The 21,093-nt window shown below is 41.1% G+C and overlaps 2 protein-coding genes across 2 annotated transcripts; both read right to left on the minus strand.

Annotated features, from left to right (window-relative positions):
- Window positions 1–115: 115 nt before the first annotated feature.
- nox1 (NADPH oxidase 1) lies at window positions 116–5,387 on the minus strand. The gene is made up of 13 exons (XM_011479938.2): window positions 5,264–5,387; window positions 5,070–5,165; window positions 4,118–4,228; window positions 3,809–3,893; window positions 3,503–3,648; window positions 3,237–3,430; window positions 3,028–3,151; window positions 2,858–2,950; window positions 2,544–2,785; window positions 1,444–1,606; window positions 1,147–1,293; window positions 933–1,057; window positions 116–770 (listed from the first exon to the last, which is right to left on the minus strand). The coding sequence occupies exons 1-13, from the start codon at window positions 5,306–5,308 to the stop codon at window positions 644–646; spliced, it is 1,698 nt and encodes a 565-aa protein (XP_011478240.1). The 5' UTR covers window positions 5,309–5,387; the 3' UTR covers window positions 116–643.
- A 267-nt stretch (window positions 5,388–5,654) lies between these two features.
- xkrx (XK related, X-linked) lies at window positions 5,655–20,234 on the minus strand. The gene is made up of 3 exons (XM_004073101.4): window positions 19,359–20,234; window positions 9,077–9,336; window positions 5,655–7,150 (listed from the first exon to the last, which is right to left on the minus strand). The coding sequence occupies exons 1-3, from the start codon at window positions 19,709–19,711 to the stop codon at window positions 6,303–6,305; spliced, it is 1,461 nt and encodes a 486-aa protein (XP_004073149.1). The 5' UTR covers window positions 19,712–20,234; the 3' UTR covers window positions 5,655–6,302.
- Between the last annotated feature and the right edge of the window lie 859 nt (window positions 20,235–21,093).

A 21,093-nucleotide genomic window follows, 5' to 3' on the forward strand; every position in this document is an offset into this window, starting at 1 on the left:
GTAAGGCAGACTACTTTCTGTCTTCATAATGATTAACCACAGGGGTTTTTTTTTTTGTCTTATCAGGGAAATGGTGGAAATCACAGGGCAGAAGGACACATGACAGAACAAAAGGTCATTCTAAATGAATTTTATTAACCAGTGTTGAGTCATTTCACAAACATGTTTAACACGTTTAAAATAAACTTCTCAGCACAATAGAAAAGAGATCGTAAGAAATCTTAGATGACATCGATAACCGAAGCCTGACAGAAGTTCTTTTATTGTAAGCAGTTTTTTTTTAAAGATTTCAGAGGAAAACGGTTAAACTTCTCCCACAAGAAGAAATACTTTTGCCCCATATGTTTCCCATAAAAGTGCATTCAGCTCATCCATTAATAAAAGCATGGATTATATGTTGTGCTGTATTTTTTCCGTAACAGAACAACTTTAATGACTGTGCAGCCAAAAGCTAACACAATATTTACAATAATGGCTTACTGTAAGCCACAATGACGTGAAGTAAGTCACAGATCAGGCAGCATTTCCTCGTCTATATTACATGACGGGAAGTTTTAAGACAACCTGTCACACCTTTTTACCACAATCAGTCCTGTCAGAGTCAGCTTGACATCAGCAGTTCTCAATTTTTTTTAGTTTTGCCTTAAAAGTTTTCTTTATTAAAGTAAAATTTTGTCTTGCGAGGATCCACATCTGAATATTTGGCACATTTCTTCTGTAGAACTTTAGCCAAAGCTGCAGGGCCGCACAGGAATGTTCCCACCACAGACCTGAAAACGGACAGGAAAAGGTTTAAATAAACGGTCACAATTTCATGTTTTTGCTTTAAAGTGAATCTTTTTTTTTAAAGTATTACATATAGGTTTGTTAGATTTTTTTGTATTGTTTTTATGCATTTATTTCCAAATACGCTGGGTTTATTTATTTCTTACGCTGGGTTTTCTTTGCGGACTTGATCGAACTCTTTGTCCCAGTTTGGTCGACCATAATGGGTTTTCTGTTTGAGACCGGTGACCACATCCGTGTCCTCGTCAAAGTGAACTATGACTTGATCCGTCTGTGGAAAAGGGCAAGAAAGACTCGGCTGAGCTTAGGCAGAAACGGTGCCGGTATTCAGGGTTTGGAGAGAATGATAGTCATTCATACATGGCCTTGATCCCATCCCGTCAGAAAGAGCTTGTAGGTGAGGAAATCCCCCAAGTTTCGCTCCTCCATCTCCTTCTCCAACACCTGAAGGAGGTCAGCAAACCACTCGAAGGCGTTTGTCTCCCGGCACAGCCAGTAGAAATAAATCTGGCAGCAGGAATACCAGGAAAGGTGTGTTTAACACAAAAGAGCTCTTTGTTACGTGGTTGTGTTGTTTCAACACAATAGGCAATTAAAAAAGGCTTAGGACACATCAGTCATGTCAATGAATCAGTGACTTTCATTGGGAGGCTTCACCTTTCTGGTGCGAAGCTTGGGGTCGCACTCTTTGAATTTGTACCAGATAGATTTCATGATGGAGGCGAAGGGAGTGACGCCGATGCCAGCGCCGACCAGCATGCTGACCTCATAGTCGAACACATCCTCACTTGCTGTCCCGAAAGGTCCGTCCACGCCCATCCTGACGACGGACGGAATGAAATCACACAGTTAAAGAAGAAGCCTCGCAAACGTTTTTGTTCTCCTCCGTCATGTGTGACTTCCCCTGTGGTGTACCACAAGGCTATGTGTTGGACCCATGTCATTTTTTAGAAAGTTGCTTCTTACTAAGGGATGTTTTCATTAAAACTTTTGAAAATATATGAAGTTTAGTACATAAAAACCTTATTAAAACTTCCCTCAAGTTATAATTTATTATGATTTGCGGTTTTTTTTAAACATAAGGTTAAATGGGTGCATTTAAAAGGAAACACTGTTTTTTCCCAAATTATTTTCATACCCATTAATTGGTTCAATACCACGTGTCTCAACCTATATCCATCAATTTCTGTCCATGCACTTAAACTTGAATAATTGGAATTGAAAATGCTCAAATATAAAGAAGTTCCTATTGTTAAAAAAAAAGCTTTGACCTAAAGTTGTTAGGAGGTTTTTAGTCAAATATGACAAAACAATAACGTTGTTGCTGTCAGTTTAGATTTGATGCAGTGTCTGTTTTAATTTTTTTATTGTTTTATCTAGTGTTTTCTTATTTTAAGATTAATTAAAATGTTTCTTTTCCCAGAAAATGTATTTAAGCTTTTTCCACTCACTGTTTCTTAAGTTTATCTTCCTTTAACCCTTGTGCTATCTTAGATGACCCCACCCTTACATTGACGTGTTCTCCCTACCATGACAAAGGTGGATAAAGGTGGAAAGATTTCATGTAATCCATGGACACCAGTGAAGATCACAAATCATTGAAGAAAAAAGGTTCAGCGCACTGTCTAGTGGGTCTAGATGACCCAACTCCCAATGTTAAGGTGCATAGGATAGCACAAGGGTTACAGTGGTCAAACTGAATTCAAATCCTTTAGTCATTTTGGCAAAACAGACAAAGGTTTTCACTGGAGACTCACTTGGGCCCCTGCGCCCCCTCTGGAAGCTTCTGCATGGTGTCTATGAGCTGGTCCGTCCAGTCCCCGGCCGAGCGAATGTGGACGCTGAAGAAGTCCTCCTCGGGGGCAGAGGTCATGGTGAAAGGATGCCACTCCAGCTGGGAGATGCTGGGGCAGTTGAGGAAGACGTACTGACCCACTTCCATTTTAAAGCCCTTCTTTCTCAGCTGCAGCTCCAGAACTTTAGACGGATGAATCACAATCTGGAAACAGAGGTGTCCCGGTGAGAGAAACCCCTCCAATGGGAGGTCAGGCATCGGAGAAAGCTCATGTACCTTTCTGTACTGCACTGCCTGCATGTAGCGAATGAAGCGTAGAACACGCTCGCAGACATAGATAATCATTGGACCAATCACCCACTTCCAGGTCTGAAAATGACTAAGGATTATTAGCATTTAGTCTGGTTGAGAAATTCTTCTCTTTTTGTGGACTAAGCTGGACAAACCATGGGTTCTCCTCCTTTAAACTGAGGGATGGGACACTCAGGAATCTTTCCCCAGTCATCAGGGCGATCTTTACAGAAAGTGGCGTTGTGATCGTCTGTATTGAATTGACTCCTCACAATGCGCCTGCAGATAACCAACAAGTAAAACCTGCTTAAAAACAGCAACAATGCTTCCTGCAGACAAAAGAAAGTGGAGGGATGTCTCGTACCCGTATCCATGAAAGACAAGACCAACAAAGAAGACGATGAAGAGGTGGTGGATGTACCAGAACACCTCGAAGTAGCTGCGCCTGATGACCTCCATAGAGGAGGTGATAATCAAGATGAGAGACAGAGTGATGACGACCCCGGTGAGGCCGGCGATGGATGTGAAGGCAAATTTAATGGGTTTCTGCTGTGGATCCTGAGAGTAGAGGGGACACATTGAAGCTCGGCCTTTGAAAGGCTCCTCTTTGCTCTCGGCTGGAGGACTTACTGCCTCGATGTGTTGGAGCGGGTTCAGGAAAGTCTCGTTTCCTTCATCCTCCAGATTGGACAGAGCGGTGCTCAGCTTGCCGTAAACACCAAGCTTACTGTTGTTGAGCCACTCCAGGTTCAGTAAGTGGGCCACGGTGTGGACCGCTGTCAGAGCCCACACAGAAAGGAGATGTGTTTATGTCTGATCCTAACATGCTTGCAGATACTTCCCCTCCTCTACACCCCACAATACTCAAACTCTTGCTCCTGCAGCTGAATCAGAACATTATATTGTCCTGTTGACATGCGTTTGTGAGACATTCACCTGTCATGAGAGCGATCATGTACGCCACCAGCTTGTGAAAGCTCAAATTTTTGTCCAGTTGTTTCCTCATTGTTCTACTGCAGCACTGGCGAGATAAAAACAAGACAAACGTCAGCTGCTGTTTCCATCCCCATCGGCAATTTTTAAATTCATTTCCCAGATTCCTCAACAGAAAACCACTTCGTCAAATGTTTGTATTGTTTCTACACTTAGGAAAAACCTGTTGTTTTATATGAAACAAAAGAAGGGTGGAACAAAAAAAGGGGGCAAAGACTTGTCAAAACCATCAACGGGTCAAAACCATCTCACCACAAAGGAGCCTCGGATCAGAGACAGCAGGTTCCTGCACACTGGGAGGAGGATCAGCATGCAGTTAAAGTTGAGGACGGCTGCAGGAGCTCTGGCCCAGGCCAAAGCTGACTGAAGAAAAGAAAAAAAAGAAACGATTGGATTTATAATTTTAATGTTTATTTTTAGTTTTTATTTTATAAAGAAAATATTCTATTTAAACAGATATTCTAATGTTGTAAGAAGAAGCTACATCTCAAAGATAAAAGTCAGGGTTTGGCTCCTCAATCTTTGGATTTTTGTTCTTATACTACTTTAAAAATGACTTAATTCAAAACAAGTCTTTAAATTTAAAATAATTCTTCAATTAGGAAGACATCTTTGCTGAAAAGTCCTCCTTTCCTGTCAACAGTAAAACTGCCAAACAACATGAAACATCCACCCCATCCAAAGTTATCCACATGCAGCAGGAAAACTGTGACCTGACACAAAATGTAAAAAGTATTTTGTTTTATCATTTGAAAAATAGATAAAGCTGCTGCAGCACTGAAGGTACAGACATTTAAGAAATCTACAAAAGGGAAGCTAAAGGAAAAGAAAAGGTGATTTAATAATTCCATTTCTGACACATAAATAGGAGTAAGAATAATTAATCAATTTAAAATATTACTAAGTGGTAATTATTTAAAACAAAAGTTCACTTACAGCAAAAAAGAAACTGATAAGTGAACATTCAAGGATGAAAGTTGTTCAGGACTTTTTATCCATGACATAAAAAGTATTTCTTATGGGAAAACACTAAATGATGCAATTACCAAACTTTTTCTTGATACAATTCTAAATTTTCTGATAGTTTTTCTATACGAATAAGCTTTTGTGGCACATTACTTTACAGTTACAGGTTTGTTTTTTGATCAAAGTCACAGTTTAATCTTTTTTTTTTAAAATGTTCATTTGTTTTGTATTCACTCACCCCTAATAAGTGGCGTGTGTAGTAAAAATCATCGTCTCTGTCATATTGGAGGTAGTACCACACAAAGAGGAATGTGTTGATGGTCATCCAGACCAGCTGCAAACAAAAATGGATTTCTGTCCAATAGGCTGCATTTGTGAAGGACTGAATGCAGCAATAGTCCTCTCCAGGTGTGGAGGTAATGAAGAACTTACCACCATTACAGCTGGAAACCCATTGTTGATGATCCAGTTTGCCATGTCTGGCTGTGTGTTGAGGCGCTGCCGCTTCCCTGCACCTTCGGTCCACCTGCAGCCGTGGCTTTATAGCACCCTGCTCCTCCCGCCCTCTCCTTGACGTGATGAGAGGGAAACAAAAGCTGCAGCGGCTGATTGCGCAGTTCAGGAACTTTCACAGGAGAGCGGCACGATTGCATTGGAATGAGGATAGACGAACTCCACGGTCACAAGGAACAGGGAAGCCACTGTTCCAACCTCCAGGAAATCCTCACCTGTTTGGTGGGAAATAATCACATTTTATTGAACACAGGAAGCCAGTGTGTGGAGGTTTATTGCAGACAAAAAAAAACAACAGGGAGTGACTTCATTTCTTTTTAGAACAATTTATTAAAGGTTCAAGTAGTACAATAGTAGTCAAGGCACTGTAAAACAACTTGGAAAATGCTTCTGTGAAGAAGCTTGCTCTGTGTTTTGTAGTATTTTCAGTGTTAAAGTGGCTTTAATTAAAGCAGACGGATATCTCCAACATCCCACTTTAACGTAAACCCCTCCCAACAGTCCATTTGTTTGTTCTTTCACATTAAATCTACTGCTTATTTAAGGCAACCATGCAACATAAGGCATTTTGGGAAACACTTTTCAGTTTTTGTTTAGTAGTTTATCCTATATGCAAACACATGAGACGGGAGACCCTGAGAGGAAGTAAAGTGAGGGCGACCTGCTCAGAGTTTGGCCTCACACACACTTGGCACATGTCCCACACACCTGGCTCAGCTCTGCTCTGTGAAGTACACTCTTTGTACACGGCTGCATACTCTCACATGCTACATTTTTGGGTAGGCGGGGGCCCTTGTGGTGCCCTCTTAGTGTCTGCATTGACTCTCAAAAGTACAATCTCCAGTAGAAACATTTGAGAAGTCAGTAGGTGAGCGTGCACTGCAGAGAAAAATGCTGGATGCCCTTCTGAGGAGAAACAGCAGCAGTTTGTGTTTCTACAGGGTCATTGTCTTTGAGCTCAGGCTGCCTCCATCATGTCTTCATCGAAAGCCGTTATCCGCTCCCCCTGCAGAGCAGAGTCCTCGGGATGATAGGGCCTCAGCAGCTCCAGATGTTCCCTTGATGCCCGCACTAACGTGGCGGCTCTGGAGTATGAAGGCGAGTTGGCCTCCTGCCTTCTTGCACTCTTCTTCCTGCAGCAGATGCACTGAAGGCAGTTATGGACGTTGTGCTGGAAGAGGCTCCTGAAGGGGTGGCAGAACTCGTAGAAGAGCAGCATGAAGAGCACGGCCAGGCTGTAGCAGATCAGCAGCTGGACGGCCAGCAGCGGAGCACAGACGTACTCGTAGAAGTCCGATTTGAAGAAGTACCACAGCGTGATGAGGAGCAAGTTCTCCACAAAGCGTCCTGAGTAGTACATGGCCAGCTGAAACCAGTTCTGCCTCTTCTCAATGAGGTCATTGTGGGCGAGGTCCAGCTGCACTGCCGACCAGCAGAAGACGTTGATGCAGGCGAAGAGCAGCGTGAACAAGCACAGCACGATGGTGGTGCCCAGCTTGGAGAAGTCTTTCTCCACGTCACCTGTAGGGCCAATTTTTTTGCACCAGAGCTTCACCCAGGGGAGAAAGAAGAAGAAAAGGAAGTTAAGCACGCCGACGAGGATCACCCAGCGAGTTAGGGCCGTGCTGAAGAGGACCAGAGCCGTCACCCTGGTGGCAATCTCCAAGCCTCTCCACACGATCATGCAGATGTAAGCCACGGGGCGCAGCCGCACTTTGTACTCGTCGTACCGGATCTTGATGGCCAGAACGTTGCACACCAGAGCGCCGTATATGATGGAGAGGAGGCTGATGATCATCAAAGCCACTGAGGAGACAAACATGACTTAGAATGAAGACAACATTCATTCATTTTTTTCACCATAATGGCTCTGCCTCTCCATCACAAAAATCTCTGTAGTTTTCTGGCAGATTATCTGTTTGACATCAGCTTTTTGTGCTTCTGTCAAATTATGGACAAACAGCCCCAACATTTTTATGAGGATATCTCCTCACCAACACTTTGCCATTTGCCCCCATACAATCATACTCCCACCTCTGTGTTTTACACCCGATTCAGCACAAACTTCTTTCACAGTTTTAGTTTTACTTTTGTGTTCTCTTAGAATAAACAAGATCCACAAAACAACTCAACCCCATTTTCAAAGTTATTTCTATGTGATCATTTCTATTTTTTTTTTCCATTGTTTTTTTAATTATTATTCTTTTGGCTGCTATTAATTGCTGCTACTCAAAATGAACAAAAAAAAAAAAGCAAACAAACTAAAATTCCCTTTAAAAGCCCAGAAGAACATTGTTCTTGGGTTCTTTGTTAAAATAAAGTTGGTCATGTTTAGGTTTCTAATTTGCTGACTGACTGAAATCCTAAAGGGAACAATAGTGACTCATCCTGTCTGTCCACTGGAGCTTTGACTGCAGCTGAGAGTGTAAGTCTAACTGCGGCGCCACCATGTGGTCAATACCTTAGTTTGAAAAAGCTGTTGGATGTTTATCGATACTTGATGAAAATCGGCAGCAGCCCAAAGATATGAGTGTAATGAGTATTAGACTTGATCAATTAGGATTCCTACGATCCAACCAGAATCTGTCTGAGGCTAAACCCTTGACCATTATAAAACCGTAAAAAATGCAATTAATCTATAATATCAATTTAGAAAAATACCATTTTACATCAACATAAAAACAACATAGTTCCATCACATTGAACAACACACATGTGATGACAGCAAAAAACGATTAGTCCATCATTCCAGTCCAATGTGTGGAAACAGTCATGTGACCATCCAGTGTGCTAGAATGTTCTAATAATGTTCCCCTTCTATTATTTTTATTAGGAAAAAGAACAGGCGGCTGAACTTTAGGAAACTAAAATATGAATGGATTTGACATTAATTCTTGTTAACTGTTTTGTACAAACTGTTTGTTTGTACACTTATTAAACTTACACTTGACTATCTTGCAAGAAATGCAAGGAATCTGGAAAACTTCACCTGCGCATTTATCTCTTAGTCATCTTATCATTCATAATGAACCAATATCGATTATGAATCGGATGGACAACCATACATTGTGACATGAATCAAATTTATGTTAAAAGGAATGGTTACACTCCTAGACGATGCCCAAAGCTGTTAGAATAGAATAACATATGCTGCAGAACATTAAAGCAGAGCAGGACAATCATTTGATTTCACTTCCTTTAGAAAATTCCTAATAAAAATGGGTTAAATTCACATTTGTTTAGATATGTTATTAAAAAAGGTGCACAAGATGTAAAGATATTGCATGAATGAAGTCCAATTCTACTGTAGCATCTGTGCTTCCTCCTTACAGTCCAACCATGTGAACAGCATGCTCTTAGTGAAAAAAAACATGTATTTGCATCAGTGTAATTCTACATTAAATTTTAATAATCTTATATTAAACTTGGAATTTTTTTCTGAAAACATTGTCTTTTTCCTCTGTTTTTATCTTAAAAAAAGCCAAACTATTAATGGAAAATTTCCCCCAAAATGTTCCTTCACTTTCTGCACATTCACATGCATTTACACTATAAGGGATCAAGTCTAAAGACGCTAATATAGAAATGTAGAAAAAACCAAGATCTGTCATCTCTAGTAAGAAACCTGAGCAACCAGAAGCCCTGTTCAGGACATCTCACTGACTTCTGGGTCTGGCTAAAAGCTCAGAGAGCGCTGACATTCGGTTTGAAAAAGCCATAAATTAGCCTTACATCTTCCATTAAGGATGTATCTCTCCTGAATGGTGGCGTACAGCTGGAGCGTCAGCTGGGGGGTGGAGCCCAGGAACGCCTGGATGACGCTGGTGCGTTCAAAGGCATTCCTGTGGGTGGCCAGGTTGCGTTCCACCTGGCCGATGTGAAGCTCCCGTTCCGTCTTCTGGCCCTTCTTCAGGAAGGTCCTTTTGGAAATGGTGACGTAAGAATCTTCCATTTTCCCAGCTTTACAGTAGAGCATCAGGGCTTCAAAACACCTGAAGAAGAAAAAAATACTCTTTAACACCAACAGGGGGCAGTGTCAACTTTTGAGTCAGGATCAACGTAGTTTCATGCATTCATATTTCCTCTTGTTTTTCAGTTTCTCACATGAGATTTTGGTACTTCTGCAGACTGGTTGTCACTAATATCTCAGATAGCACAGCTCCAACATCTAAACTGTTAGTACTTTCTAATTACTACAATCCTAAAAGATTGGTGAATGCCTTCCTACGAAATTACGACACCAAAGACTGTTGAAATGAAAGAGATATAAAAGAAGTTCTCCTTTCCTTTGGAGAAATTGAGTGTGGAAGAAACTGTAATGTTTGGAAAAACCAGAGAAAAAACATTCAAAGCCCATAACCATGAGTGTTAAAGGTCATTTTAGAAAAATGGTCTGAGATGAGTTAGAGGGGGAAAAACTGCTGTCCTCTTTTTGATTTGTGAGAGCTGTGTTGGTAAACAAAAGCTGTAGAGCCACATGGCTCCAGCAGGGGGCGCTGGAAGAAAGGAAACTGGGTAATTGGAGCTAGGAGAGGATCACAGAAAATCTCTTAGGGTGTGGCTCCTCATGTTTGCAAGGTAAATGTGTTTGTTGGAAGTTATGATACCCTTTCATGTAGAGAGAAAAAAGACTTTAAACTTAGAAAAGTTTAATTTTTAAAATATATTTTACAGAAGGCACAAGACCCTGACGACCATAAAAACAAATGCTGTAGCAAACAATTTCAGAGCTATAAAGGACATAAAAGCCACCTAAACCGGAGAAACAGGTTTCAGCATGACAAACATGTGAAAACATGCATGTTAAAGCCCATGTTAGCCAGACAGTATTCAACACAAAAACTCAATCCCTGCAGGCAGTATTGCATTAGCGTGCTGAAATGCACATTGAGATACTGTTGTTTTAGATGCTTCTTCTAGCACAGAAATGTTTCTTGCAGCTCCGGAGCAACACACTGAACTGAACCTGACCCCAAGAAATCCTCTCTTTCCTCCCCAGCACTGGTCCGTCACACATTCTTTCCACTGAAAGCCAGAGGCACAGTTGGATCCCAATTGGTAAGCGTTCACTAAGAGGCAAACGCCGAATAAACTGGCCTATTTTCTCTGATAAATGTAGCGTTGAAGCGGGAATTTCAGTTTGGAGGAACACAGTCAGAAGTAGCATTCATTTCAAGGCAAAATTACTATCAGAGACTGCACTCAGAGCCTTCACATGCACGCTCCTGCCCTCATGTAAGCCGCAGCAGCAGTTTGCACTCAGGAAATAACCACTCTTTAGCAAGCTCATCCTGTTTTGGTCTTTCAGGACTCCATCAGGCTCAGTGACACAGACTCATCTGAGCCAAACGTCAGACACCCAGACTCTCTACATGCACAGACTGGCTCGTCCTTTTTCTGAGAAACAAATCTGAGAAACAAGAACATCACCTGCTTGCATTCTTTGTTGTTGTGTTTTTCTTTTCTTTGGATGGGTGATGTGCAGCAACGCATTCAGCGCCATTACAACAATCTCACAGGAAGCCTCTCATCTGAGTGGAGGGGCAGCAAAGAAGATGATGAGCTTAAACCAGAACCACAGAACATAAGGCAGACGTTCAGAAGGCACACTAACGGGGACAACGGTGGAACATTCTCGCCCGGAGGTGTGTGGGAGCAAACGCATGCTCACCACAGGTTTCTGTTTTGGACGAGCTAAACGTCTTTCAGGGTTCAGCTGTGATGAAGGCAGCATCTTTCTAAACGTCTGAAGCAAATCGCAGCACATTTCCATGACTTTTAAACTCGTTTGGACCTGAACAAAGCTATACATTTTCTTTACGTGGTGAAACTACAACACAATGGCAGATTGAAGCTTAATCCTTTTTGCTGTACTACAAACACAAGATTTATTTACATAAACCCAGCAGCTTCATTCTTTTGCATAAACAAAGACATTTCAGAAATCTCTGTTATCCTTATCTGCAAACTTTAATATCAACATTTGGGCAGATTTCACACAAAAGTTGGCTTAAGTTTGAACTCTGGGGGAGGCGTCTGTATGCTTTCTTTTATTTAAAAGGAAATGAGTTTTAACAATCGGGCCTGACTCAGTTTAAAAACCGGTTTTCAAATAGGTTCCTGCTCTGCAGATCAAATAACTCAAGACATTCAACCTACGTAACAGGACAACAACACAACAACCAGACAATCGTAAACAGTTTAAGAAGAAACAGCATGAGGGGAAGTTAGAAGCAATATCAGTGATTGCAGCTGGATCTGTCTTTTAAATAAAGTGTAGATGTTTTTTTAAATAGTCTTAGTGATATAAGAGTCCTGGTGGCTTCCGGGAGTTCATTCCAGGTTTTAGTGAAAACAAAAAAGAAAGAGGCTGCATGGTGATGCAGTAGTTAGCTCTCTTGCCTCACAGCAAGAAGGCCCTCGGTTCAAGTCCTGAAAACAGAACATCAATGGGGGACCTTTCTGTGTGGAGTTTGTATGTTCTACCCGTGCATGCGTGGGTTTTCTCCGGGGACTCCTCATAGGTTAATCTAAATTGTCCCTAGGTGCGAATGTGAGAGTGGGTGGGTGTGCCATTGTGGATACTCTACCCTGCGACAGACGGGCGATAGGGCCTGGATAGGCTCCAGCAGCCTCATGACCCCTAATAAACGGAAGGAGATGAATGAATGAATGAATGAATGTGAAAAAGGATGAATGAAAAAAGAAAGAATTCTGTCCGCAGGAGTTCCTAAATGCTGGTAAAGGCAAGAGTCAGTTTTTTGTGGATCTGGTAGAGTGTTTGGCGTTTTGGAGCCATTACAGTGAGTGCTGCTGAAGTGTGTCCATTTAGAACTTGCTGGAAAAGTTTGAGTCTACGGGTTATTGCATAATTCTGAAATGTTGAAGCATTGGACGGTGATACTACAGAGAATGGTGAAACCAGCCCGGAAGCCTATGATAGATCTTATAGGCTCTATTGATTTCGCTTGTTGTGAGTGACCAAACAGGCAGACAATAGCATACAGTAGACATGATAAGTACATGTAGATATGTTTCAAAGATTTTACTATAAATGTACAATTTACTGTAATTGAGGTGACAGTCAAGAAAGACCCACAAATACTTATAGGTTGGGAGAACCGAGAATTTCTAACCAGAGAGGGTGATGGGATTAGATATCGATAACGGTTTTCTAGATGAATCAAAATATATGTATTCAGTTTTCTTAGTATTAAGTGATTTTCATGCAACCAATCATGTAAATACTGTAGATCTATATTAAGTTTATCTTTAATTGTAGTAATATTTGGACCAGACCAAAATACATCAGCAGTGTCATCTGCATATTAAAGAGAACTGGAAAAATGAAGGACACTGAGAAGATGTTCAAACTGCAGCACAGGAGCAGAAACTTTACTCCGGGTCCCCTCGTTTAAGCAAACACAATCCCTCATCTCCATTAAACTTAGCTCAGGGGACATTTTCAGGAAGATTCTTCACATTCAGTATCACTGTGATGCTTCAGTTTACACATCCTCATTTTGCTTAGCTTTCTTTGGGTGTGTCTCATGCTATGTTCACACCAGGCGCAGAAACGTGTGTTCGAGTGACCACTTCCAATGAAAGGTCTATGTAAATGTGTGTTTACGTGTTTTGGGCTTCAATATTAAAAACTCTTTTCAAAGTTTTAAAAGCTGTAATAAAACTCTTACTCAAACTTACAAAGAAAACTACGGTAAAAAAGTGTTCTAGTTTTCATTAACTCAGATTTCTATGGCCCCTGAGGTTAGCTGTGCAAACTCTGTCCTTTGTTTGGTTTTCTGGAAAAACTCTTTGTTTTGGCTCCAATTTGTGAAAAAAACTTTATTTAAAATGGCAAAGTTATAGTATTGGTAGCATTTGCATAATAGGTCTATAATAACCCTCATTGTGAGCATGCCTACTTTACAGGAAATCCTTTATAGCTCACATGATGCAAATACCACACGTCTTCTCTGACAGACGTGGTCTTCTCTGCGCTAACAAAGACCAACATCAAGTGTTTAACCCTTGTGCTATCTTAGATGACCCCACCCTTACATTGACGTGTTCTCCCTACCATGACAAAGGTGGATAAAGGTGGAAAGATTTCATGTAATCCATGGACACCAGTGAGGTTCACAAATCATTGAAGGAAAAAGGTTCAGTGCACTGTCTAGTGGGTCTAGATGACCCAACTCCCAATGTTAAAGTGTCTAGGATAGTACAAGGGTTACCCAGAGCAGATTCAGTGGTTGGCAGGTGTGAAACTAGGAATTTACAGCAAAGAGGCAGAGAAACCTGACCTTGAAGTGCTCTGGACACAGATCAAATTCATGCATGTCTGTGATGGCTCAGACGATGATGGTGACAAAAGAACCCTTGAAGTCCAAACAAGTGAACTCTGGTGTGGTTCTTTACAATGTGAAAACACACAAACTATCCAACGGACCAAAGAATGGGGGAAAAACATCGATTGCAAAAAATTGTGTCTTCTCTGCAAAGCTCATGTGGTGAGAAGATGAAAGGGCTTTTCTACACAGACCAAAGTTTTCTTTTTTAAACTTCTCCTTTCTTTTCTGGCACAGCAGCTTCCAGATGTGCAGATGTTGTAACTATTGATTCCAGATAGTCTTCTTTGACAGAACTAACCAAAGAAAGGTGTGAAATATTTTGGCACTCTCCTTCACACACACAGAGAGGAGGATTTGTCAGCAGAATTCCTGCTTCGGGGTGAAACTTTCCATTCCAAACTACTTTTACCATAAGTTGGTGTTATGGAGAAAACTCTCCTGTGGACATCTGTCCAGGTCTGTGGAGACCAAAGCACAGAATTCACATCCCGTTAACCCTCCACCTTTCAATATGCTCAGAGAAAGAATGAGGGTGGGTCAGCAGGGAGGAGGCCATTCCAGTCAGCATGACAACATGCTAAGGCTGTCCCACGGAAAGAACACTGTGTGAAGAAGCTCCTAAAAGCTCAAACATGGAAAAATCCTTTGAAATGTCGATCAGGGTCTCGTCTTATAAGCAGCAGTATTTTTAGAGCAAAGAAACAACATTTTTGGAGTAAAAATAAAATGCACTCGCTCAGCTCTACTCTCTCCATTACAGAGCTTTGGAACAAACAGGCTAAAGTTCATAAACCACAAAAATTTCCCAACTTCTGTTTTTTAACCAAGCAGAAAAAAGATACAGACTTCATGTTATGCGTTAGCATTACCAGCAGGCAGGTAGTTTAAGTCCAACTTGTCACTTATCCTGTTATGCTCCTTTACTAGTCAGGCCTCTGGGCTAAAATAGTTGGAGTAAGCTCAAAGCAGTAGGTTGGCTTTCAAGGAAATAACGAATCATCAACTTTGTTTGTACAGAATTTGTCAAAAACTATAAAACAGAGGTGTTTACATGTTGCCAACATAACATAATGGCTGCTTACTGTAGTTTTATCTTAATGTGTTTATGACTCATTTTCTTTTAGACCCTGAACCCTAGAACTCTGAGTTAGACTGAAAATCTCCAAAAGAATAAAAACCATTTGTTTGCGGCTTGATATGATCAGAGACCTCTGATTGCTTCCTTGTTGTCTTTTAATGAGAACATTTAAATGAGCATACTGTAGTCAATATGATTTTTTTTAGGAAAATCTGCAGCCAGAAACCTGGTTGGATTTCTTTCCCTGAAAGATTCCACACCCATCAAATAATTTAACAGCACATTGGAGCTGATGGCGTCTCCTCTGTTTGATCTGAAATCAAAGTCCATAGCCCAATATAGTTTAAGAAGTCCTGACAATAAATAAAAAATAAATCTTCTTATGACTCTCTGAGTCACCAAACAGGTAACGCAGGTAAAAATGAAATGAAAATGACAATAAAAAATGTAGTCAGTTAAGATAATACGTTTCTAGATAAGAAAAACAAAAGATCCTTTCTTTGTAAAACTTGCAAAAACGTCAAGAAATGAACAACTATCCTTTCAGTAGTACGTCATTGTCAAATGTAAAAAACAAACAAACAAGCTACAATTAAGGAATGATTGTCTGAGAATTACAATAAATCTCAACTCTCCTCCAGTCCCGCCTCAGCTCATCAGCCGGATGGAGGTCTGGACTTCCTCTGCTGTTTTTACAGCTGGGTCCAGATAATTTGGCCAAATTTGCTTTGTTCCCTTTAAAGAACTTTACAGACCAAGTAGCGGAAAGCTAAAGCAGAACTGGAGAATCGGCTGACAGCTCATCATCACAACCGCCGTGTGTCACCATTTTCTAGAAGGACAATACAGAAGTGCAACAGGGGCAAAAGGTTTATACGGACTCTGCACAAATCTTTCACTTTCGGCTCTTCCCATCAGGGGTCGCCACAGTGAAACATCCCTCCCTTGAGGATTGAGTCGCATGGTTAACTTGACAATGTTTTTACGCCGGATGACCTTCCTGACGCAACCCTCTCAATCCAAACAGGCTTGGGACCGGCACAGCAGCAGAGAGGGGAATAGGGAGCAGCCTGGATTCGAACCAAGGTTTCACGGACGGAAGGCGCCGCAAACCAGCGCGAGCTAAAACGCCCCCCCCAGACTCTGCACAAATAAAAGACAAAAAAATAAAAGCCGAGTGTATGCAGAGATTCCACAAAGAGTGTGTAAGAGGGAGACTACAACCACGTCAGGAAAAGGATCAAAACATTTTGGAACTCTCTGGGTTCTCCGGCTGAATTTGAATATCTACATGTGGTCATTTCTGCACTTCTATCTTTAAGAAAACTTTTCAAATCTCCTCTGTAAACAGTGTATGCCACACCTACGTCTTACCCAAGTCTTTTCTACTCGTGAGCAAATATTGTGGATTTATTTTCAAACATGTATCCGTTTTTTGACAGACGTTATGGATAAACCTGAAGTTATTTTGATGAAAATTACAGCATGTGTAGGATTTCATATTTGTATTATTATTCATATGTAGCTAAACATAAAAGATTATTCCATAACCAAAAGAAACATACAGTCAATAAGTCCTTTAGTCTGAAGGGGGACAGTTATTTCAAACTGCCACTGATGCAAATCCCTCAGAAAGGTTTTTGTGCGTCTGTGTGTGGGCTGATTGTATGGTGTGATCTTGGAAATAAACACAAGCGCACTCAAAATATGAACATTCTGTTAACATTTGGTTATGTTACTGTACAGTGGGATGGATGTGTGTGACTGGTATGTGGGAGAATGGCGATGGTAATGATTTTAACAACTCAGTGGTGATAACCACACTAAAGTATGATTTGATTGTGACTATTTGTTTATGGGGAGAGTTTTATGTTGCTGTAGATGAAGAGTGTAAAGAAAGGAGTTAGAATGTATTTTTTTTTTTTTTAAATCAGTACCCCTTGACTAATCCTGAACTCTAAATTCCTATTGTAGCACTTTTGTGTACATCATTACAAGTCTTGGGTTATTTTTTGTTTAAAAATGTGTCTACATGTTGTCCCAACAGTTTTAGGGCCTATGATGGATCAGGCACTCTGTTCTGTGGGCAACTTTTTCAGACAAGAATCTATTTTTCATTCATTCTTTTTTTTAAAAGAATTTCCTAAACTGAATTCTTCCATTACATTCCTAGAAAAAGCTGTGCCAATAGGATTCAATTGTCTAGCACTAAAAACAGCAGCTTTCCCCACAGAGGGCTGTGGAGGAGACGGGAGTTTGTGTTTCCTGACTACACAGCAGGATGACATGGCAGAAGTTCTTGTTTGGATGTCTCTGTGCTGCACGCGTTCATTACAACCTATGTGTGCTGTTGGTGTGAGTGCCGTCTATCTGGACAGAGATCCAGCGCAGAAGGCTGAAATAAGAGGATTAGGATGATGAAGCGCAGCATGCTGTCGAGCCTCAGACGTCATTGTAAAAAGCACTCTGCAGCCTTTCACATTTACCACCATTATCCATCTAAGGATTTCCGTTCTTAAAGGTTCATCTGTTTCAACTAGCCAACTTTGTTTTGATTCAGTGAAAAGGAAAAGAAAAGTATGGAATATTCACGTCTGACAGGTCAATTTAAAAGTCAAAATCTTTTCCAACTAAACAAATGAAGAAAAAACAACACCACCACCAGCTGTTGCTCCACACAGACTGACTTTGGGAAGTTCATTACATCATGCCGTCATGGTGATTTATCGGTGCAACTCTGCTTCAGTGCAACAGAAACATTCTGCAGCATCTTGGCACCTTGACTGTTACTGGAAGCCTCCTCCACAGAGGAAGGACAGCAGGTGGGAAAATGACCCATACATATTTGAAAATTTGGGGTTTTCCAACATGAACAATGCAGGAGTCTTGCATCGCATGATTACATTCATTTGATTTCATTCTCATTTTGACAGCTTCATAAAGTCTTCATTTGTTATGCTCTAGCTGTTCTATGCTAATATTTTTGAATTATACAATGTTGTGCCATTTTGGAATGTGTATACATTTAATTAAATAGTTTTACAATGTTTTGCAAAAGGTTTGGTTTTAAAATGGTGAAGTTGAGGTTGATTTTGCAAAGGCTCTGCCCTCACCTCAGTGCAGAGATGGATGCGGTCTCTATGACCCACCGCAACAAAGATGGTGAACACTGATCTCTGTGAAGGCCTTAGATCAATAATATTACTCCATTTGGAACAAGATAATTTGACACTTAAGGAGGGCTTCCAGTTAAAAAACCAACAAAAAACACTCTACATTTCTTCTGTCTCACAATCTTTGTGGAATGATCTTCTCCTTTGCTTGTTTTTATTCAGTGTGTAGCTACCGTTTGTAGTGCAGTGTTGGTAGAAAAAAAAGAATGAAACGTGGAGCATTAAGAGGTAGGCGTGCACAATAAATCACAAATTTATTGTCACGCGATATCAGCTTGTGTGATACACGTACCGCAAAAAAGGGGCGTAAACTTTAATAAATGGTTAACTTAAATGTGAACACACTATACAATTTCATGTAATCCCGAAGTACTTAATGAATCTAAATAGAGCCCTTCATGCGTTTGGCCAATTGAATGGACCCCCTCATGTGGTTAACCAATCATTTTATGTCAGATGCCCGTCTCCTATCTAGTCGAGGGTCATTTGGAGTATAGTTTAAGTTATGTTGACCTTTATCAAAATGTAACTATTGCAGTATTTGTTTATAAAGTCAAATCATCATCGCAATATTGATCACTAATATTGCACACTGTGAGTTGTTGTCATATTGTGCAGTCCTAAAAAGAGGGTAGCACAAGGGTGGGTGGGTCTGGCGTTGTCATGGTGACCCTATAGGGCTTTGCAGCTTGAGGGGACCTCAAGAAACTGATTTAGAGTCCTCTTCCAAACGTTGGAATTTCAATTTCCAAGACTTTCATGCTGCATAATGCAGCACTTTCTCTTCTTAGGCCAGGCAAAACGCCTCCAGCATCTTCTCTAGCTTTGCAGTGACATAGGAAGTCCATCTCCAGATGAGTTTGCTCTGACTCAAAGACCCACTTTGCCACACAACAGCTCAGATGAGGTAAACAATGGCGTTGTGGACCTATTGGTCTACAAGTGGATGCATCAGAATGGAGCAGAGCAGGGAGCTTGTGGCCCACCCAGCATATTTTCTACATCACAATTTCCCCTATTTGAAACGTCATTCACCACGATTTGAATAAAGAAATACTTAGAGAAAGCTATTTTAAGCTTAATTTTGTTTATACGTGTCCTCCATGTGAGCCCTCGTGAAACTAGGGGAAGGACTTTGTTTTGGAGTCATCTTAGAGTTAAACAATTTACTCTATTAAATTCTCTACTTGCTTGGAGGCATAAACATTTAGATGATATCCTATTGTGAAGCGCCTGTGTTTGTGTATATCCTCTACTCCCTATGTGTCTTTTTGTTTCAGTAAAAAGGTTCCCTGTTAAATTCTGGGCTTAGTTTTCTGAGTCATGATCTGTATCTGCGGCTGTTAGTTGGATCAGATCATAAGTCCCTCATCCCTCCATCGGGGACAGCGTAACGGGCGTTCCCTTACCGGATGATGGGCCCGAGCAGCAGCAGGTGCAGCAGCAGGACCAGAGGCCGGTCCCGGCCCACGTCCCTGTGGACGAACGTCAGCGTGAGCTGGGTCAGGACGGCGGGGAACAGCATGAAGAAGATGGTGAGGCCCATCCAGCTGACGTCTCCGGATTTGTGGTACATGCTGATCAGCACCGCCGCGGACACGAGCTCCGCGCAGTAGAGCAGGGTGGCCAGCACGACACTGACGGGGGGGTGGACCTTGGTCTGGTTCTCCCCCATAGAGACAGAGGCGAACCCCCCGTGCTGCTCCTCCACGCATGATACTCCACACATGTCGCTAATGACACCCCACGAATTGGAGGCCATAGAAGAGAATTCTAATTCAAAAGCATAACTTTGCGGTCACTGGTCTCCTTCGTGCGCCAACTTTCAAACAAGTTGATCATCGCCGGGTTTTCATAGCGAGCACTCACGTCACGCCGAACGAATGTGCTCGACTCCTTGCTGCTCGGCCTGCCCTTTTCCATCCACAGTGAACGCGTCTCTGTCCGTTCAGATGTCTGGCTTGTTCGCTTCAACTCAGAACAGCACGGGGAAGTTCGGTTTCGTGTTCAAATGAACCCTCAGAAGAAGTTCCGTTAGTCGTCCATGGTACTTGATGAGTTGAACAAAAAACGGAGGCAGAAACGTTCTACTATTTTTGAAACTAGGACTTAAGAAAACAAAACGAATAAACAAAAACCCGCCCAAGTCTAGCAGCACGCCGCCGCCGCCGCCCTCTGTATCATGTTCAGAGTCCGCAGAGGAGAGGCGGCTCTAGGGTGAGGTGCTCGTGTTTTCACCACTGAATAAACAGCCACGCAACTAGTCAAGCTAGTCACAAAACTAGCTAGAAACCGGAAGTGACAGGCGCTGGCACTTTCAAATTAAAATACAACAACCGGAAATCACAATATAATATAATATAATATAATATAATATAATATAATATAATATAATATAATATAATATAATATAATATAATATAATATAATATAATATCATGTTGGAACTGAGGTCAATTTTTCTTTACCAAATATTTTTCCTTTGGTTTGATTAGAATTAACCAAAAAAATAAATGTAAAAGACCTTTAGTAGAAAACAACTGATTATTGCTTTTCAACCGTTTTTTCAAATATCTTGTACACATTGCCTCACGTGCCCACTTAGTTTCTGTCCTCATTAAAGAGAAGCACAGCAGAGAGCGAGCTAAGATATATCAGTTTCTGTGCCCTTCCATTTTTAGTTTGAACCAGCAGGGTGGGGCTGGCCTTGTCTTGGTGACCTAAAGGGCTTTGCAGCTTGAACAGGTGCAACCAAAAGTCATTTTCCAAAATGGTCTTCTTATGCATGTCCACACTGACTCTGATAAAAATGATAAAAATAGAGCTCTGTCATTACTGTTTGTTATCAACAGCTTCAACACAACAATCTCTTCTAAAGTACATTTTTAAAATATTTTTTAAAAGCAGAATAGACTATTGATTGTGTGACTTTAGCTGAACAAATGACCTCAACAGAGTCAAAGGGAGTTGCAAGACAGTAATTTTATACAGTTCTGTTTACTATGTTCCCATCCATACAGTTAGTCTTATTTTGATAGGACAAGCTTGTCATCAAATGAATGCTTAGAGGTTGGGAAAGTATTTTCTTACTCACGTACAATTAGTTACCTGGGGTTTTTTAAAAATCCACAGTTTTTTCAGAGG

This window comes from Oryzias latipes, chromosome 10 (genome assembly GCF_002234675.1).
Source record: "Oryzias latipes chromosome 10, ASM223467v1".
Lineage (NCBI taxonomy): Eukaryota > Metazoa > Chordata > Actinopteri > Beloniformes > Adrianichthyidae > Oryzias > Oryzias latipes.